This window comes from Ascaphus truei, chromosome 11, assembly GCF_040206685.1.
Source record: "Ascaphus truei isolate aAscTru1 chromosome 11, aAscTru1.hap1, whole genome shotgun sequence".
In the NCBI taxonomy this organism is placed as follows: Eukaryota; Metazoa; Chordata; class Amphibia; order Anura; family Ascaphidae; genus Ascaphus; species Ascaphus truei.
In genome coordinates this window covers 55,343,229-55,360,279 of record NC_134493.1, presented here as the reverse complement: position 1 = coordinate 55,360,279, position 17,051 = coordinate 55,343,229, and the positions used below count along the sequence as shown (strand labels likewise).

General features: G+C 43.8%; 1 protein-coding gene across 1 annotated transcript; it reads right to left on the bottom strand.

Annotated features, from left to right (window-relative positions):
* Window positions 1–244: 244 nt before the first annotated feature.
* ATP6V0C (ATPase H+ transporting V0 subunit c) lies at window positions 245–16,338 on the bottom strand. Its single transcript, XM_075566421.1, has 3 exons — window positions 15,943–16,338; window positions 1,808–1,991; window positions 245–1,199 (listed from the first exon to the last, which is right to left on the bottom strand). Exons 1-3 carry the CDS (start codon window positions 16,022–16,024, stop codon window positions 995–997), a joined length of 471 nt encoding a protein of 156 aa, XP_075422536.1. The 5' UTR covers window positions 16,025–16,338; the 3' UTR covers window positions 245–994.
* Window positions 16,339–17,051: the final 713 nt, after the last annotated feature.

Genomic DNA, 17,051 nt, shown 5'->3' with positions numbered 1-17,051 from the left:
GCCTAGGTGTCACATTTAACACCTCTCTCACATTCACAACTAGATTAAAAGAAAGTGACCTGTGTGGCCTAGAGTTGAGTTCCCATGGCCTATATGAATAAAGATAAATAAAAGCAGATTTGGGGTGGTGCATAGAGGAACCCCCTGACACTCAACAATTCCAGGTCAGTTTTATGAGAAGGCAGCCAAGCCAAAATGTTCACCTGTAAGTGCATTCCACAGGAATGAAATGACAGCCACGACGTATTGGAGACATTTTATTTGGAAATGTAACTGAAACCCAAGCACTGGGTGCATCTTTCCAGCACATGTCAAAGTTTTGCTTTTAAAACTTTATTCTGTTCACCAGTTAACATGGACGGGAGGTTATCAATTTCTCTCCTTTTATTAAAACACAAAAAAATAAAATAACTAGAACAAAAAAATGTTTTTTTTATATATAGAGACCTCACTCCAATGTCAGGACATTACAGCAATCTTGAACCAAATTATTACATCCAGGGAATTCTCAGCACTTACAAGGAAATCCCACACAGATATACAGCTAAAGATTAAATATATATATTATGTGCAGGAGAGGTAAAGACTGGGACAGGTTACAGAGAAGAAAAAAAGCTGGCTCCGTTAGAAAATGAACAATGACATTTCTTCATATTTTTAAATAACATCAAGTGGAAAAGTTACAATTCTAGATCATATTTATACATGGTACTTTGTTTTGAACCAGCAAGATGGGAATGGGGAGAAACACTGCACGCAGGAGTGAGGTGGGTCACGGGGTGATGCCCATTACCCACCCCCAAGCCTGGCACCAGTACTGGTAATGCCATGAAATCCAGCTGATGGCTATAGCTAAAGGGTTACACACAAGTCACCAACATACAATTGAGCAGTTACTAGAAAGGGGAGGACTACCAAATTGGGAGGGGGATGACTGTACACATGAGATAAAACCATTTGTAAGTGGTGATTTCCAGAGAGAGGGTCGACTCATTTATTTTGTGGACAGGATCAGGGCGACAATCAGGCCGTAGAGACCCAAGACTTCAGCAAAAATGAGGATCAGGATCATGCCTACGAATAGTCGGGGCTGCTGCGCTGTCCCCCGCACTCCTGCATCTCCCACGATGCCAATGGCAAAGCCGGCAGCCAGACCACTGAGGCCTACACTCAGGCCAGCTCCAAGCTGCATAAAGCTCCTGGAAAAGGGGAGGTAAGAGAGAAGAGTTGTGTTATCTTCTGCTAAAGAGCTGTGACAACTGTACAGCGAAATGCCAGGATAGCATCTATATAACCTTTTCATAGTGCTACCGGACCCCTGCAATCGTTCCTAAAAAAGTGATACAGGGAAGGGGGCCGCACTTCTGTAGGGATGGTACTGGCTAGGCTGCAGACGTCAGCCTGACCACCCCTCGGGAAAACGATAAAGTTCCCATAATGTACCTAGCATGTCACAAGCACAGAAAAGAAACCCTTTGCTGGCAGGCATATTAACCACAAGACTAACATCTGGAACGCCTTCAATGGCTTTGAGGGAATACCCTTTTAACTAAAGACACATTAAGAATTTAGGTTCATGGTTGTACCAGCTATTTTATTAAAAGGTTAATCCTCTTGGAAAAGGAAACCACATGTTAATTAGCAAGATGTCTGAGAAGGGAATACTTACAAGTTATACATTCCCTCACAGGTCAATATTGACAGCTGAATGTGTTACATCAGTTGCTATATTGAAGCTGTATCTACTCTTTACATTTGTTTTTAAATGTGATCTTAGACAAGTAAAACAAGTTTGCTATGAACTTACTTGTATAGTGTGATATCTGTCGTCAGGGAGTTTGCGATGAGAACCGCCACTACGAGGCCATAGATTGCTATGATACCAGCCATGACCACTGGAATGATTGACTTCATGATCAGCTCAGGCCTCATGACTGACATGGCAGCGATACCCGTGCCACTCTTCGCTGTGCCATAGGCAGCTCCCAATGCTGGGGAGAGAGAATGTGGGTTATTGTACTGGTCAGTTATTGGTACCAAAATACTCTGCATAATCTAGAGCAGCGCAAACTTTCCTCCCTGCATGTGCCCCCCCCCCATACCTTGTCTTGGTGTTCAGGCATCATGTGGCCCCATGGCATCATTTGGCGATGTAACGCCAGGAGCCACCGGAGACCAGGTAAGGGAGTAAGGGCCTTGTGCGCTCCCCAGCATTTAAATGCTTTGGGGGAAGAGCACAGGGTCTCTGCAAGCGCTGCAGCCTCCCCCCCACCCAAATATAAATCCAGGAAGAGCATATAGGCTGTCACTTTTCTCCCTCCCCACATACAAATGATGACAACGTAGCAGAGGCCATTTACCTGCAACAGTAGATGCAGCCATAGACTAGGCCAAGAAATTGCTACCACCCACGCCAGATTAACGAACCATACCACCATGGTGGGGGGGGGGGGGGGGGGGGAGGGGTCAGTTCTAGAAGGTGAAGTGATTAGACATCTAAACTGCTAGCTAAACTCACTGCTAATAGATAAAAGGGAGATGTTTGATACAAGAGTCCACCGTGCTGTAACTGAAGGAGTGCTACAGCAATATCAAAAATTAGCCTTACAACATTCCTCCCCCCCCCCACACCATGCTAAATACACACTGGAGCTGCAGAATTATGAAGCAGGTAGCCACTAAGGAGTCATTGTTAGCAATAATTGGACATTGGGAAAGGTGGCTGTAGAGCATATGGTTTGGAGATCCCTCCCCAGCCAGAATGTCACTCCCCTTTAAGGTGGCACAAGACTGTCTTCAGGGTGACAGTGGCATCAAGTAGAGGGAAGGCCAGGCTTGTTATGGCAAAGGAGTAAATTGGTTATAGGATGCACTTGTGCAAGGTTCCCCTAAATTCAACCCACAAGAGCAGCCAGAAGTCCAGGTTAAGATCGCAAACACTAAGAAAAACAACGTAGGTACAGATCACCTGGAAACCTGTCTGGTTATCTAACAGAGGTAGTTAGTTTAGTCCCCTAGCTGCAAAATTGGAGGAAAAATACCCATATGAAGCAGTGGGATTATTGCTTTGGTACAGGTTTAGGACTCCAATTCGCTCTCCCAGCTGCAAAACGAAAGGAGCAATCCAAGCAATATCCAGTTTCTTTATTTTTTTTTTTTTTTTACATTTTGTAGTATATAATACTTACTACTTTATTTTAAAATGCAACACTTAATGCTATTTTTAATGATTTAATACACTGAGCACCCTGTGATTTCTATAGCAGGCTTTAACACACTTCCCCAGCAGTGGAAGATCTGGGCAACACTTTCCTGTTTGTGACAATTTGTTGCCAATGTTCCCAGCAGTTTGAGCTGCAAACTAACAGACAATGTTACCGTAGTAATGTAAGAATACATTGTAGCAGCCAAGTCACACTGACAGAAGAATTGATTGAAACTGAAAGGCGGCCATTTAAGTAAACCCTGGGAAACAGGATTTTGCCGATTGGCAGCTTAGGTAATTAGTTTAATAAAAAGGTAATCAAGTGCTGCATGTATTAAAACAAAAAGTTGTATTTATTTTTTAAACTGCTTGGATTGCCTCTCAACACATTGGGTCAGCATATTACAGCAAGTTCACCTTCACAAACCCACCTGCAGTTCGAATGACAAGTCTATTCCGATTATAGTCTACGCTTTGCTTTTCCGCTTTTACTGCAGCTAGACATTACTTGAAGCTGTGTTTAGAACATGTGGGTTCCAGTTTACACATACACCAATGAGAATCTGACAGCCACGGGTATGGAGTGTAACGAAGCCCAACACTTGATTTGTTTTTTTAGATGGGAGTCTGCAATGAAACATGCCCTTTATGAAGCGCGTATTAAGTCACTAAGCCGTGTAGTCTAGAAGGTACAATAGTAAACAAATGCAGCTCATAAAATATATAGTGCACTGTCATGATCATATAAGATGTATTTTAATCAATCTGATTTTTTAGATGTTAATGGTGCAACGGTTTGGGTTTCAAAATACAATATATTGGGTTTATGACAGGTCAAGACTATTCCTGGGTCTGTGCTGGTCTTCAAAGGACTTAATTGGGGAGGATTGGGGAGAGGGAGGGTGGGGGGGGTGGGAGAAGAGAGAAACGGCCTATCACAGATGGCCCACTAAAACAGACACATGTTTAGGTCATAAACAATAACCAAAGACTAGCCAGCCTGTCAGCCTCAAAGAAAAAAAATAAACGTTTGTGAATTACTGGAGTATTCTAAAGGTGACAGGGTATGCTTTCATTGGAGGACTTAATTAAAAATGAGAATATCATGTGACATCAGCTACTGTACATACTAAGTTACATGTGTTGAATCGTGGCAGGGAGTCACATGCAACGAGACCACACATTGCATGGTTAAGTTGTGCCAAGAACAGATCTCTCCATGTCACTCAAATTTAGTGCCAAGGCAGTTATACGTAGTCTCGTTCCATCTCTGTGCCCAGGACATACTTGAAAACGAGAGGTAACTCTCAATGTATTACTTCCTGGTAAAATATTTTATAAATAAATCTGTCATGACCGATTAAATCTATTGTTGATGTGACTCACGTGTGTCCTTGTAGAGTCAAAAACCTCAAGTCATTGTAGAAGAAGTTTGTCATAAAACCGTCAATCTCAAAGCCGGTTTACGACAGAGGTGGCTTATGTTGTTTCAATGAAAGAATTAAAAAAAAAAAAAAAAAAAAGTACATAAGACATACACATGTACTATGATAGTCCGATGTCAGGTGTGTTTTGGACCAAACACGTGATTTCTCATTTCTTTGCCAGTGACCTCTGGGGAAAATCTTGACATGGCAATGTAATGTACAGGGATTTGTTTTGTTTTATCCTGTTATTTTAAGAAATGGTCATGCATTCACAGTAATTGTATGTTCTTGTAATCCAAGCACTGTATTTTAATATAAAACATTTAATAAGTAATGCATTGGGGCACCGAATTTGCACGCTCTGGAGAGGGTATTTACACGGGACACATTTTGCTACAACAGGTGTGTTATATACATAGTTTGTCTATAATAAACAGACCTGAAACCCTGGCAGATATCAATTTTACATATTTTATTTGCATAATTCTTGGGTGGTTGCAAAGCATAGATAAGATTGCAATTGAGAAAGGGGTCAATATTAACTCATTGACAGTATCTTGCAGATGAGAAATGCAAGTTGGGTAGAGTAGCCGGGTGTATTAACCCTGGTTGCATATCTAAATCACGTGTGCCGTTCGTGACAGGTGGTATATGGGGACGGAGTTAGGGGAGACATTGTCCATTTGCAGGACCATTGTGAAGGTGAAAAGTGGGAGCACTTGCAAGCTGTGTATTAATCCTTGTCCCGTATGCAGGTCACTTGCTCACAGGTGTGCCGTACGTGACATGCACCGTCAGGGTGTCAGACATCAAAAGCTTATGTACAATTAAAGGTATGTCAAGAGGAACAGCGCCCAGAGTCACACAGGAAGGTTCAGCGCTGCTACCTTTTCCCTTCTAGGAAATGTCCAAACACAAGAGGGCAAATCTCAGCAAAAACCAAGACAACGGGAAAGAGGAAGCGGTAGTGGTTTTTAGTCATGGTTGCAACCACAGATCTAGCTGCAGTCAGTGTACAGATTAAGACACTCGCTGGAAGTTCGAGAGGTGACAATAAGCAGAGTGGGCATGTGGCATTCTAGCCCCTTTCCTGATAGAAATGCCTTACAAAGCCAGGCGCCCTGGCAGGGGAAGGGGGAGAGGAGAAAGGGGGAAAAAAAAGTTGTGGAAGTCACGCTGCAGTCATGTGATCCATGCATAGCATTCTTGTGACTGCAGAAGAACAGGATGAGAAGTTAAAGATGCAATTAACAAGCAGGCAGACATCACCTGGGAGGAGGAGTGCAAGCCTAAACATTACATGTTAACCCCTCTGTTTCATCCAATACCACAGAAGTCCAGATAAGTTTGGGTATACGAGGCACCATCTCAATTTACAAATAAAGCTGACAGCATATTCAAGACAAGTAATGCTCTTTAAATCTTAATATATTCAGTTAGTCCAAATATGAAAGTAGTCAGACCATCCCCTCCCACACCAATGCAACTAGAGGATCAGCTGCCACCAACCTAGTGTAGAAAGGCTTTAAAGGGACAGTGGGGACAGACTAAAAACTCATTAAATGCTGTAATGTCAGTACTTTGTGTAGGAGTTGAAGGCGTTTGAAAGCAGTCAGCTCTAAAACAGCAACTCAAAGCATTTGGGTGTCATCCTTTAGCAGGTCTTTCTAGTTTTAGCTAGCCCATAGCTTTATGTCCGATTATATTTTTAAAGAAACGTGCTAAAAGTTTTTGCTTGTTAGCACATGTAAACCGTGCTGTGCCTTTTTTTTTTTTTTTTTATAAACATTTTTATTTGGAATTAGGCAAGTTTACAAGCATCAATCACATCGCAGTATCCTAATACATATTTGTTTTCCAATTTACCGTGTGAGGAGTGGGGAGGGTGTCACCAAGGGTGGCGCGACCTCTGGGTCACTGGGTGACCAGGGAAGTGAGAGGTCTGAAAAAGAGAAGGGAGGTAGGGGGGGTGGGGGTGAGGGGGGGGGAGAGGGGGACCTCACCCACCCCACTGGCTCCATCTTCCTTCAGACTAAGGTCCAGTTTCTATGTTTAGGTTCTTTTTGGGTGTCGGTGAACCTCCCAGGGTTCCCATATTTTGTAATGACTTGTAGTCTTACGCCTTAGGACCGTGCTGTGCCTTTTTATTAGAGAAACTAATGCAATAACAGTGCTGAATTATACGAGAGCATAAAAAGTATCTAATATGCAATGCAACAAAGTAAATGAGAACCAACTGGGAGAGGGATGTATTGGAGAACCTTACAGGTCATGGGGTTGTCACATGACAACCGTGAGGAAGTAGAGTCATAGGATCATCGAGTGTACTATGCAGATCACCACCAGTGAAGAGGAACTAGACGCGTCTGTTCGCAGTCTTGGGGTTGCAACACTGCACAGAGAAGCTGCACATCCCTTTGTTAGCATGGAGGTTAACGCAATGTTTGCCACAGACAGATTATCCTAATTAAAGTTGACAGGCAACCAACACTACTTCCCTAATTGTTTTACAAAGCACAGCTGCATAAATCCTGTACATCCCTCAAGCCCCTCACCCATGCAAAAACCTAAACTGCAATTTTCAGTTTATAAACCAAGCACTGAAGTCACGTTTGCTGTACTTTAGACATTATACAAGACAGGGCAGAATATAGATAAGAGCATAACAAGTAAACATTCGGGTATCAGGAAGCTTGTATAGACGAAGTTTACAATACAGATGCCATGCAAGATTGCAGGAGTGAGAAGGTATACTAGGGTTAGGGTACAGAACAGCAGACTGGGCAAAGTACTGATTGCAGCTTCCAATTAGTTACCCGACCCCCTCAAATGTAGAAGTAATAAATGGAGTTTCCCATTTGGTGCAGGAGAGGAAAAAAACAAAACAAAACAAAAAAAAAAACCCCGATATAACCCAAGTGCATCCAACCAAACTAGTTACAAGCTGGTGCACATACCGATGTATGAAAACGAGACACGTGTGCATGGCTTTTACAAAGCAGCAATATTGCAACATGGCAAAGCCATATATTATTTATTCATAGGACGGGGACGTTGGAACAGCAACTACTGTACTTTGTGTACATTGAGCAACATTTACTATAGCTCAAGTTCAGTATCCGTGCATGTAATCTCAAAAATCAGTTCCAAGATACAAAGTTAAGTCACTATAGCAACACCTCCTATATCAAGGGAAGGGGAACTAGAATTACTGTGGGTGACCATGTTTCCCAGTCGAAAACCCCTGGGACAACTCGCGCGCATGCACAAACAACCCACACCGATCACACATGTGCGGCTGACAAGAGCTGATTTTGCATGTGCAGAACCAGCTCTTGCTGGCCACGCATGTGAGAACAGCTCTTGCTGCGCATGCGCCAATGGCAAACAGGGACTTTGGCACTTTTTAAAAAGTCGTTGGGACAAAACCAAAAAGGGACAACCCTGGAAAAAACAGGACTTTTGGTCACCCTGATGTACAATGATACGAGTTCTGATTCAACCGTCTACTGCTTACAGAAATCAAGCCATTAAATCCCAGTCTTCTGAAGCAAGGAACAAAGATTCAGCTAGTTTGGCTTCATCATACCTACCCATGACTCAGTTACTGTATAAACCAGGGGTAGCCAACTCCAGTCCTCAAGGGTCAGGATATCCACGCTGCAGGACAGGTGGTTCAGTCTGACTGCACCACCTGTGCTGTGAAGCAGGGATATCCTGACAACCTGGCCCTTGATGACTGTTATAACAACCTCTAATTTAAAGTCATAGCACTACATTGATAACCTACAAAATAGCTCCATTTGCAGCAGTGTATACCTACATGAACACGAGTGGAAGACCATATCAGAATTTATACCACTGCTGCAACAGTTACTTCTGCCATTTACAGCTGTTGTGCAATACTAGTGGCTCTGCACATTTGGCAGAGGTTAAAAAACAATACATACTGCACATAGGATCTGGGGTGTAGTTACACAACCAATGGAGGAAGCAAAACCAGGAGTAAAGTTTCCAGGCTTGCAGCAACTTGGTAATAATGCCGTTGGGGAGGAGGGGGGGGGGGAGGAGGGGGGGGGGGGGGGGGGAGAACGTCAAACTGACCAGCAAGTTACTAAAATTATACTATTTTTGTGTATTTGTTTAATGGAAGCTAGAGAAGACGACAAGTAATTACACGATTAGATAGTATGCACAAATTATAGGGTTGTCGTAGGTACAAAGGGAGAGCGTGGCTTACTCATGAAATGCCATTTTTCCCCACAAACACAGATAAAGGCCAAAAGCCCTACAGTGCAATGGTTTTAGTGGTTTCTGCAGTCCTTGAAATACCAGTTTGACCAGTAGACTAGAAAGTAACAATATGAACAGCCTTAAAAAGGAGCAATGCAAGACTTTATGTTTACATAGGATTGAAGCGAAGGGGGGGGGGGGGAGGGGTCTCCAGAGCTGAACCCAGTTAATTCCAGCTTCGGGGGAACCTCTGCCTCCCAAGATAGGCCTCCGAAGGGGGTGCTGGTAACTCCTGCAAGTTTAAAGCTCTGGATAACACAATTGCTTCCTAATAGCCCGAAGGAGGTGGGTCCTTTGAAAAGTGGCCATTATGTGAACGATGGTAGCTAAGCGGCTATCGGCACCCACTATGAAGGAAAGTACCTCTGGAAGCAGGGTGTCCCCGGAGCTGAAATTAATGGGGTTCAGCTCCGGAAAACCGCTGCTTCAATCCCATAATAATTTAATTAAAAAAATAAAAACCCACCCCAGCTTGGGTTGCCTCTAATATTTGTCATGAGTGGAATTTAAAATAAAATGTATAAATATAACATACTGCTTCAGTCAAGGAATCATTCAAACGGAATAAAGTGTGTTCAATGAGTTGAGACTCCATATTTAGGATAAGTGCCATTGGACAGCACGAGGATGTCAGAAATATGCAAGAGGCTCATCCCCAATAAATATGCATACTTTCCTGAAGCGGGACACCCCGCGGGGAACGACAGTAAAGAATTAGATTTTTTTTTTATTGCAAGTGAAACTAGATCTTTAACACTGCCACTGGGGCTAGTAAGCATTAAATGGATCCATTGAATACTAGTCGATCAAGCACATGACTAGGCACAGATTAAAAGTTTTACTGCGACACACCTGACAATCACAGCCGGCAGAGACACAGAATTGTCCTATGGGTGGATCAGAAGTCAGGAAGAGACTGTAGTTCTGGAACCAAATAAGTCTTCACACTTTACTTGAAACGGGGGCAGGCAGCATCTTGTTTGTGATCTCACACCCGACTGCTGATCTGAGGCTCCATCACTTGATATTAGACTCCCCAGTAACACTAGCTATTCTCCTACAAGGTGCTAGCCTGGCCCCGTTTTCACAGATGCATGCATCTATTTATATAGCGCTTCACCGCAGTAATACACAAGGCTTAATATAATATAACAATGGGAATAAGAGCTTAAGACACAAAATAGGAGTCGCTTCTCCGGAAGAATCTAAGTGTTAAGTAGGAAGAACGTACAGAGACAGTAGGAAGATGTTCTGGTAAGTGCGTCTGCAAGGGGCCACGGCCGATGTATGAGGTGTATAGTATCAGTCAGTGGAGCAACTCATACGCTTCGTTAGAGGCTTTTAAGATGGTGGGTAAAAGACAGGGAAGGGGGGTAATGCCTCAAGCAAAGGCCTGCAGACTCGTCAACCATCCCGATATCCCCTACCACACAGATGTGAGCAAACTGTGGGGAGCGGCTCACTTAGACCCGTGGTGGCATTGACACCTGTTGACATGGAGACGCAGCATCAAATCACGCTGTGTGTCATGTGACCACGAGGCATCATTTGACACCGCAAGGGGGGGGGGCACAGCAAATTTGCGCACCCATTCTCTACCATCTGTTGGATTCCAAAGTGTACTGAATTTAAAAAGAACTATAGTTAGGACACAAAACCAAAAAGGGTAACATTGAAACATTTTAGTGGCACAGTCTCGATGACAAGTACAATACGGTTCTTGAGTAAACCACTTCATCCTGAATGAAGGAATGCAAATAAATACATTTAATTTGGCAAGAATCTATAGGGCCATATCATCCTAATGAATTGCAGGTACACATGACCATCTGATAAGTCACCACAGAAGGTCACTGCAGCATTCTGGTTTAATGCACGAGGTGGCAGTTTAAACCTGCTCACTCTGAGGAGTATTTACCACTAGCACAACTGATCTGTTTAGAGTCCCAACAAAGAGTCCTCAAGGAGGAGGAAAAAACCCCAGCAGTGTTTTCACAGCAACAACCCTCTTGTGGAGTACAAGACTCCAGGTTGTGAAACAAATGAGGCAGGATTAGAGATCACTTCAGGTTTCTTACCTCATTTTAACATCTGTTATATGGAAAGAAAGTTTGAGACTAGTGAGGGAGGGATACTTACCACTCTTTACAATCTACAGTGTGCAGTTTTCATATTGGAAAACAATTATACTACAGGCTAAAGTTACAGGTTGTTTTTTTTAATTGAAGTTTTACATGTTAAATACAATACAGGCATACCCCGCTTTAAGTACACACTTTAAGTACACTCGCGAGTAAGTACATATCGCCCAATAGGCAAACGGCAGCTCACGCATGCGCCTGTCATCACGTCCTGAACAGCAATACCGGCTACCTACCTGTACCAAAGCTGTGCGCAAGCGGGGAGACTATAGAGCCTGTTACAAATGCGTTATTTACATCAGTTGTGCACGTATATGACGATTGCAGTACAGTACATGCATCAGTAAGTGGGAAAAGGTAGTGCTTCACTTTAAGTACATTTTCGCTTTACATACATGCTCCGGTCCCATTGCGTACGTTAATGCGGGGTATGCCTGTACAATACAAATAATAAGTGGAAAGGAGAGCAGGTGGGAGGGTACATATTGATATGGGGGAAGGAGACGGAGGGGGCTGTGTTATCATTTTTGTTAGTCTTTTTACTATCTGCCAGGTACACACGTCATCTGTTCAACTTTGATATTATGCATCTACCAGTTAATTTATTTTATCTTAAGAGCCTAAAAAGTTAAGTGGTTGTACGCTAGGGACCTACCAATCCAAGGTTCTAGAAAATCTTTTGGTGGCATGTCTCAGGAAGGATGTTAGTCTCTCCATGAGCAGAAAGAACTTCATTCAGTATCTGTTCTATTGTTACAGATGGGGCCCGGTGATTTTTCCATGCTACTGCTATTAGGCTGCGAGAAATTAATGTGTTCTGATTAACGGTTTCTATTGGTTTAGTGTGTAATTACAGATCTATATCCATCTAAGGGTAAAGTAGAATATTAAAATCTCTACAGTTTAGTCATGATTATCTGGACCATTGTCCAGAAATTCTGAATTGGGCAGTCACCACACATCATGTCTCCCCAGCTCCTAGCTATAGGATAATATTTAATAAGCACCAAGCCAGCAACTTGAATTCCACACTCATTTGAAAATATTGCCCAAAACAGACAAACTACAGAATAAAGTGCACATTGTGATAAAAAATAAACACACAATACATAAATGACATTAAAACCATTAACTGTTCAGAAAAGCAGCTATTGCCATGTGAAAAATCACAAGCAGGTTTTAATATATCAATACCGTTGGGGTTAAGATATGCATGACAAGCACAGAGCATGACTGCAGGCAAATGTACAGTAGATATACACTGTTTACATTGGACTGCAGTAATATTTTACCATTAAGACTAGACTTCCTTAGACCCTCTCAGGGCTACGGATGCCTTTGCTTAATATTTAGTTTCTGTACATTGCATGGTGGTGAGAAGCCACAGTAAGCAAGCAGTGCCAGCTTCTTACCTACAGTGCATGCGCTTTAACAGCCTCCTGTTATTTCCATGGCAATTAACACCTGTGCAAAAAAGGAAAGCAGCAATCCTTTCCAAAGCTCAATTTAGGCAACTACTGCAGGGTTCTTAAACTCGTGGCAAAACAAGTACAGTACATTTTTATGTTAGGGATGGAAGTGGTGAGGGGCACAAAATGTTCCTATCTTTTATTGGCAAACACCCAAGCCCCACAGAAAGGACAGCCACCAATGACTAGAGCTTAAATGGAATAGTAATTTTAAGTGAACATCTTGCCCTCAAGGTCACAGATTAACAGGACAGTGAGCAATAACGGGAAGAGACCGGAGCAGGAAATAAGATTGCTTGCCACATGCCATCTTACTGTGCAGGAGAATTGCATGTGCCCTATGAATATTTGGTAGATCAGAAATTCCACTGTACTTGCGTGAAACAGAAGGCATTGGAATGCAGAGTAGTTTTCATGCTCACTCCCTACCTATTCCCTAAAAACCATGTACAAATTCTCACTTCAGTTTCAGAGAAGCAATCGTTATATAGCAAGTCAGTCTGCGTATTTATGCAATTTGTCTGCACATCTTGAATACATCTGGGCCTTTTGATTCCTACTGCAGAGACAATTTCCCATTTCCATATCACCCCATTGTGTTGGGACTTGCATTACAAGCCCTGCAGTACCCAATGCATAAAGGGCATCTAGAAGTATTTGTTACTAGAATGACCTCAGTCAAGCTATTGAGACGGTCACGACACTTTCCATTGGGTAGACCATCGTGGTTAGTAAAGGGTGGATATGGAGGGGAGGATTGGAAGATCAAACCACACAGTCTGTCAGGAGAGCACACGACTTAACACCTCTGCCTATAACAAGATGGGAAGCAGCAGAAAAAAAAATCCCTGCAAGAAAAAAAAAAAAAAAGCCAAAAATAGACCCGTTTCAAACTAACCGTGAGGCAGATTGAGGAAGGTTTCAGGGAATGGATGCAGTGATATTAAGAGGAAAGGAGAAATGCCTAAACCTGCATTAAGGGTAAAAAAAAAACCCAGCTACAAAAGTATTTCCATGAAGGTCACATTGTGCTGAACAGCATTCAATAACCTCACATCTTGCAGCAGCCATCGCTGTCTGACTGATCACAAATGAACACTAGTCATCCATTTTACGGCCTATAACTATTTACACCAGGAGTGTTTAAAGCAGAGAAAAATTGAAGCAGCTTTTCAAAATTAAAAAACATGGGACCAAAAATGCCAGCAAAGCCCTGCAAAGGATTGTTGGCCCTTTCAGCATTACAGTCTGTATTGAGAGTTAGGCATCTGTTTATATTAGTCAGGTTATATACATATTTTATGTCTATAGCACCAACACTTGTACGCCGCCGGGCTTTACACAGTTACAGTACAGGGAGAACAAAGTGCAACCAAACAATGGTGACAAGAGTCAAGTAAATGCCAATACAAGTAAGGAAGGCCCTGCAGAGTTTACACCTTATTTCTGCACCCAATAACCCACAATGTAGAGGCCCAAGCACCGAACTGTCAGACGCTACGTTGGGGTCCAGCTACTGGAGACTGCAAGCTTGTCAGACAGGGTTTAATACACCTGCATTTACCAACATGCACTACAAGGAAGCGCAGATTAAAATATACAGCAGCCAAAGTGCTTTACTGCACAACGCCTCGCAAAACATATCAAGGAACAAAGACAGGTTAATTATGGTCACTTCCACAAGACCAACATCAGTTTAGATCTGCAGTGGCAATACATTCACAAAATGGGCACCACAATATCCACAGTTACCATGAAATCAAACATCGGGGGAACCGCTCACAACTGAATGGTTTGTGTACTGTAAATTGTATATAGTTTATACACAGTTAAATAATCCTGGTCGCCTTCCTATGGCTATTGGCTCATTAACCTTTCATAAATAACACTGTTTTATTACAAGCACGAGACAAATGGCAAAGCTGCACGTGTGCAATTCACACGTTATTAAAAAAAGGTAGCGAGTCAGACAAGGAAGTGACTAAAAACACCCAAAATTATGAAGACATTTTACACTCAAGACACTAAACCTGCATTCACCAACAATGTATTCACAGCAAAACCATATGCAACGCGAGTGCTTGCCCAAGGTCAAAGGGAACTGGCAGATCTCAGTCATCCCACTTCAGAGCCAAGCACCTTAAAATAACAATGATTGTGATGCAACTGTGTTGTATGTTGTAATGGGGCCCACCACCACAGACCTTCCATCAATGATGGGGAGGAAACACACCCAATAGAGGGGGGCGGGGGGAAGAAAAGGGACTATTCTTAACGACTTCATTCCAAGCCTCACAGTAAAGGAACAAGCCATGCACTGAAAGGGTTAAACGGTGCAAACATACCAAATGGCAAGGCCTAACCACAGAGCTGGGGGGGGGGGAAATCATTGCATCAAACACAATAGGTTGATGGGATGCCATGATCTCCCTCCCTCTCCTCTGCAGTCACATGACCAGCTGTCACCAGCAGCAGGAATCACCCGAGTGACGTCACCGGCCGGGCTCCCCCGTGGGCGATCCAACCCCCCCTGTCCTCCCTCCCCTTCAGAGCCCAATTTCCAAGCCTCAGCAGTGGATATCACCCGAACACACTCGCTCAGCAGGCGGAAACACCCGAGCCCTGAGAGAAAGGTGGGGGGAGGGGAGACGACAAGAGCCAGGGACCGAGGAGAAATGGAAAGATGGAGGAATAAGAGGAGATCAAAAACGACACATGCACATCATTTATGTGCAAAGCACCAACATGTTGCACAGTACATTGGGGGGGTACAGGGATCATTTATACACACTGGGGGTTATAACCCTACAAACAATTTGAGTATTGGTTTCTATGCACAATCCTCTAGTGTGTGAGAGAGATAGAGAGATAGTGTGTATGTATATCTAATGACACGTTAGAATAACCCAAATGGACACATTACGGTTTATTCATGTACATACACAATGTACCACCCCCTCTATCACTAGGGCCTTACAAATACATAGATAAGTCGACTGCTTCCTTGTCATTTATAATGACAGACTATAAAAGGGGCAAGCTCTGGACTCTGTAGTGAGACCAACAATATCTTATTGGAAATATTTATACAGCCACACCGGACAAAGACATACATATTGCACGGTAAGAGACAGGTATGTGCAAACATATGAAGAGAGAGAGAGAGAGAGAGAGAGAGAGAGAGAGAGATTATATATATATATATATATATATGAGATAGACATACATACATACATACCACACACACACACACAAATGTGGGGAGAGATACATTATATATAGACAGATATCCGAATATGATGGGGGGGGGGGGGGGAGACTGACAGGCAGCTATACAGTGAGACCGATACACACAAGATATATATATATGATAGAGAGGTGCAGTGGGGCGGGTTTCGGGCTCTCACCGCTGAACACCATGGCGGACGAGGCTCCCATCACCGCGAAGAAGGCGGAGTACTCCGGGGGTGGGCTGGTGGGCTGCGACATGTCGGTGCGGTGTGTCCGGGGCTCACACACAGAGAGAGGCGGGGGGGGGGGGAGAGCACACGGAGCAGCGGCGGGGAGGGGGGAGAGAGCACACGGAGCAGCCGCAGGAAGGAGGCGGTTAAAGGCGGGGAGTAGGCGGCACGGAGGGGGGTGGGCACGGAGCAGAGCCGGGAAGTACGCGGCGACACGGAGGGGATGGGGGAAGCTCCTGTCAGGGCGGCTGCTGCTGTCAAACTGAGGAGGAAGCTCCGCTCACTGCACTAAATACCTCACCGCACCACAAAATGGCGACCGGCCGCGGCTCACGTGAGCCCGGCGCCAGGTGACGCAGCGCTTCCCATTCCACCCCCTCCCTGGGACTGTACCATTGCAAGGAGGGGTGTACAGACGCGGCTAATGCACGGCTGTCGTTGTCACTGGCCCCTTTAATGTGTAAAAAAAGAAAAAAAACCCTTATTAAACCGAGCTGCACTTTCTCGCGCTGTAATACATCAGACATACGGAATGAACACCCCCCTTTTTGTGGGTGCAGGTGGTGTGTTCCAGGGCTGGGTTTAGAGAGATGCGTCACTCCGCCTACATTAGCATAATGGGAGGGGCCAGTGCTGGGATAGCTGTCAATCACTGTGTGTAGGGGCTGTGTATGGCTTTTATTGGGGTGGCTTGGCCTGGCTAGGGTTTGCTTGTCCCATAATAGGTACAGTGTAGTTCCTCTGTCACTGTGGGATCCAGGAGCTGGCAATCAACTGAGTACTTCCCATGAAGGCTCCATGCCATTTATTATATGAAAACATTCTTTTACCAATAAAACTTCCCTATAACCGACTGATCCTTGTAGGTTACCGGCTTCAACCAATGGGGGACAGGCGGTGCTCCGTGGCTCTGCACACGGGCCGTCATAGGTACACCCGGTTTTAATAGGCACAGGCAGGGTCGCCACCTTCTACTGAAGGCTAACCCGCAGGCTTTTTGCAATTAAATTAAATTTTTAACATTTATTTTATTTATATATTTATTTCCCTTACCT

What these genes read in the sequence shown, in the direction of transcription:
- ATP6V0C (XM_075566421.1), bottom strand. Translation starts at nt 16,024, where the DNA reads ATGTCGCAGCCCACCAGCCCACCCCCGGAGTACTCCGCCTTCTTCGCG. An exon ending in GTCCGCCATGGTGTTCAGCG is followed by an intron (nt 1,992 to 15,942) that starts GTGAGAGCCCGA and finishes CTCTCTCCCCAG; the next exon opens with CATTGGGAGCTGCCTATGGC. An exon ending in ACAGATATCACACTATACAA is followed by an intron (nt 1,200 to 1,807) that starts GTAAGTTCATAG and finishes CCCCTTTTCCAG; the next exon opens with GAGCTTTATGCAGCTTGGAG.